The sequence below is a fragment of the Nothoprocta perdicaria genome, unplaced genomic scaffold (genome assembly GCF_003342845.1).
Source record: "Nothoprocta perdicaria isolate Ctin4 unplaced genomic scaffold, notPer1 scaffold_21, whole genome shotgun sequence".
In the NCBI taxonomy this organism is placed as follows: Eukaryota; Metazoa; Chordata; class Aves; order Tinamiformes; family Tinamidae; genus Nothoprocta; species Nothoprocta perdicaria.
The window spans coordinates 4,649,525-4,651,917 of NW_020455316.1; the positions used below are offsets into that span (position 1 = coordinate 4,649,525).

General features: G+C 49.3%; 1 protein-coding gene across 1 annotated transcript; it reads right to left on the reverse strand.

Annotated features, from left to right (window-relative positions):
• Nucleotides 1–207: 207 nt before the first annotated feature.
• TPBG (trophoblast glycoprotein) lies at nt 208–2,392 on the reverse strand (the record flags this gene model as incomplete). The annotated part of the gene is made up of 1 exon (XM_026038413.1): nt 208–2,392. A coding segment is annotated over one exon (774 nt), but the record flags the coding sequence as incomplete, so codon positions are not given.
• Nucleotide 2,393: the final 1 nt, after the last annotated feature.

Here is a 2,393-nt window from a genome sequence, read left to right on the forward strand (position 1 = left end):
AGGGAATCAGCCGRTAAGTCACAAAACCATAAAGTGCTTAAGAGCTTCAAGTAACAGCACTCACAGAGAGAGCACCACTGAAAAACTGATACAGTAAATACAGAAAGGTAATATAAATTGGTATGGATTCAGGAATCTATAGGTGTACTAGAGAAAAATGCATTAATTATTGGCCRGCATTGGAAGGTCCTCATTAACCTTTCAATGTGTCACCTGAATCACATACTAAATGATGCAGCTTTGACATTTTCCTTTACATGCTCTACATACTTAAACAAAAACGCATTTGCAAATAAGTAGTAAGCGTGACTGCATATATAGTACTTAGACTTGCCAGTAGTTTTAAGATAAATGGTTAAAAAAAAAGTTTCAATACTCCAGTACATTAGTACAAAATGGCACAAGCACTGAGAGCTTCATACAAACCAGCTAGTACTTAATTTAATAAGCCAAATTGTGTATCCTTTTACAAGTCTGGAGCTCTCTGACTACAGGACTGAGCTGCATTTAATTTAATTCAAGCCCTGAAAGTATGCATTTCGTAATAAATAATTCTATTGAGGCATAATTTTCTGTATTATGAACTCAGCAATTAAATTTGCATTTTTTAAAGTTTGGTAGAGGAGACTAGCAAATCCAATTAGCTTGTAATTTTTTCAATAATGTTGGCTAGCATTTCTCTTGGAAGTTTTGAGAGAGCTCACTGGGGTTTWGTGCTAACTGAAACCGTGCTCTCATTGTCAAGCAATGTGACTCTGATAGTGGATTTCACAAGACTCAAACATTCATGCCTAAGCTATACACTTCTTAAATTTTTAATTTGAATTACCACTGTAGGGCTACTACTTAAGAGACTGTAGAGCTATTCACATCAGATATCCAAACACATTTCATTAAGCAGCAAACTTCAGTGCAACAGTTCTTGTAAGACTGTTTATTGAACAGTTCAAACTGAGTTTAGGTGCACTTTTTACATATATATATAAAAAAAAACATTCTCTTTTCACGTAAACTGCAATCAAAAAATAACTTTACAAAACAATAAGAGACTTACTGAGATTGTAAGTTTCCTAACATGTAAAACTAGGAGGCATTTGTGCATGCTATTTTATTTCCTTCTAACAGGAAACTTGCTTAGTTCCTTTGCTTTGTTCCTTCACCTGAGGGCAGTCTACGAAACAGAGTTGTTGTGTTCAGGACATAACAAGACCAAAACTGGTACYGACGAAGGTAATGTCCTTTTCCCAAAAAAAGTTGAGGCAGCTTTTGTTGAATGGTATCTGTACCGGGATGTCTTAGAAACTCTGGCGGCTCTATGGCAGCAGGGAGGGAATCCCGTTGCATCTTCTGAGACTCGGAAAAACTTTCCCAACGAGTCCTGGCAGCAAGTTCCACCGGGAACAGGAGAGGAGAAGCAGCAGCACGTTTCCTACACGGAGCCCACCGCGCTGCTCGGCGTCTTGACACGAAACAGCGACAAACGTGGCATGAGGAGGCCTGTGCTGCCCTCATGCCACACACACGTCTCGGGCTGCTCTGGGGAAGGGCAGGCACGCACGAGGGCAAAGCTTCAGTCTCGGTTCGTGCAGAGCTGCCACGCGGCGCCTCGCTCGCGACGTCAGACGTCGGAGTTGGAGCTGAGGTTCGTGAGGCGCGGGTCGGCGTTGATCTCGTAGCGGTAGTGATAGCCCTCCATGTGATCCCTGCAGGCATCTCTGATGTTGTGCATCCACTTTTTGATCCCCTTGCGGTTCAAGTACAAAACCAAGAGGAAAATGGCCCCGATGAGAGCCAGGACTATCCCTAAGAAGACGTACGAAGTCTGTAGCTGGGAGGGCAGGTCTACGGGCACGGAGCAGTTGAGGTCCGAGGCGTTGATCTTGAGCAAGGCTTTGCCCGCCATCTTCTCGGGGTAGGCGCACACGAGGGCCTCCTTGCCCTCCACCTGCTCGCTCTCCTTGAGCCAGCTCACGAGGTCCTCGATGGCGCAGTCGCAGACCCACGCGTTGCGGCGCAGGTCGACGCGGCGCAGGGCGGGCAGGCCGCGCAGCTGGGCCAGCGTGCCGTTGCGCAGCGCGCTCAGTGAGTTGTCGCTGAGGTCGAGGCTCTGCAGGCGYGCCAGCCCGCCCAGCGACACGTTGCGCAGCCCCACGAGCGAGTTGTTGCTGAGGTCCAGGTGCCGCAGGGCGGGCAGCGCGGCGAACATGCCGGCGGGCAGCAGCAGCAGCCCGTTGCCCGCCAGCTCCAGGCGGCTGAGGTTGCGCAGCGCGCCCGCCTGCAGCAGCGCGGCCAGCCCCAGCAGCGCGCTCTGGTTGCGCAGCGCGCCGCGCAGCGCCAGCTCCTCGAGCGCGCCGCCCGCCTCGCCGAAGGCGCGCGGGCTGAGCGACGCCAGC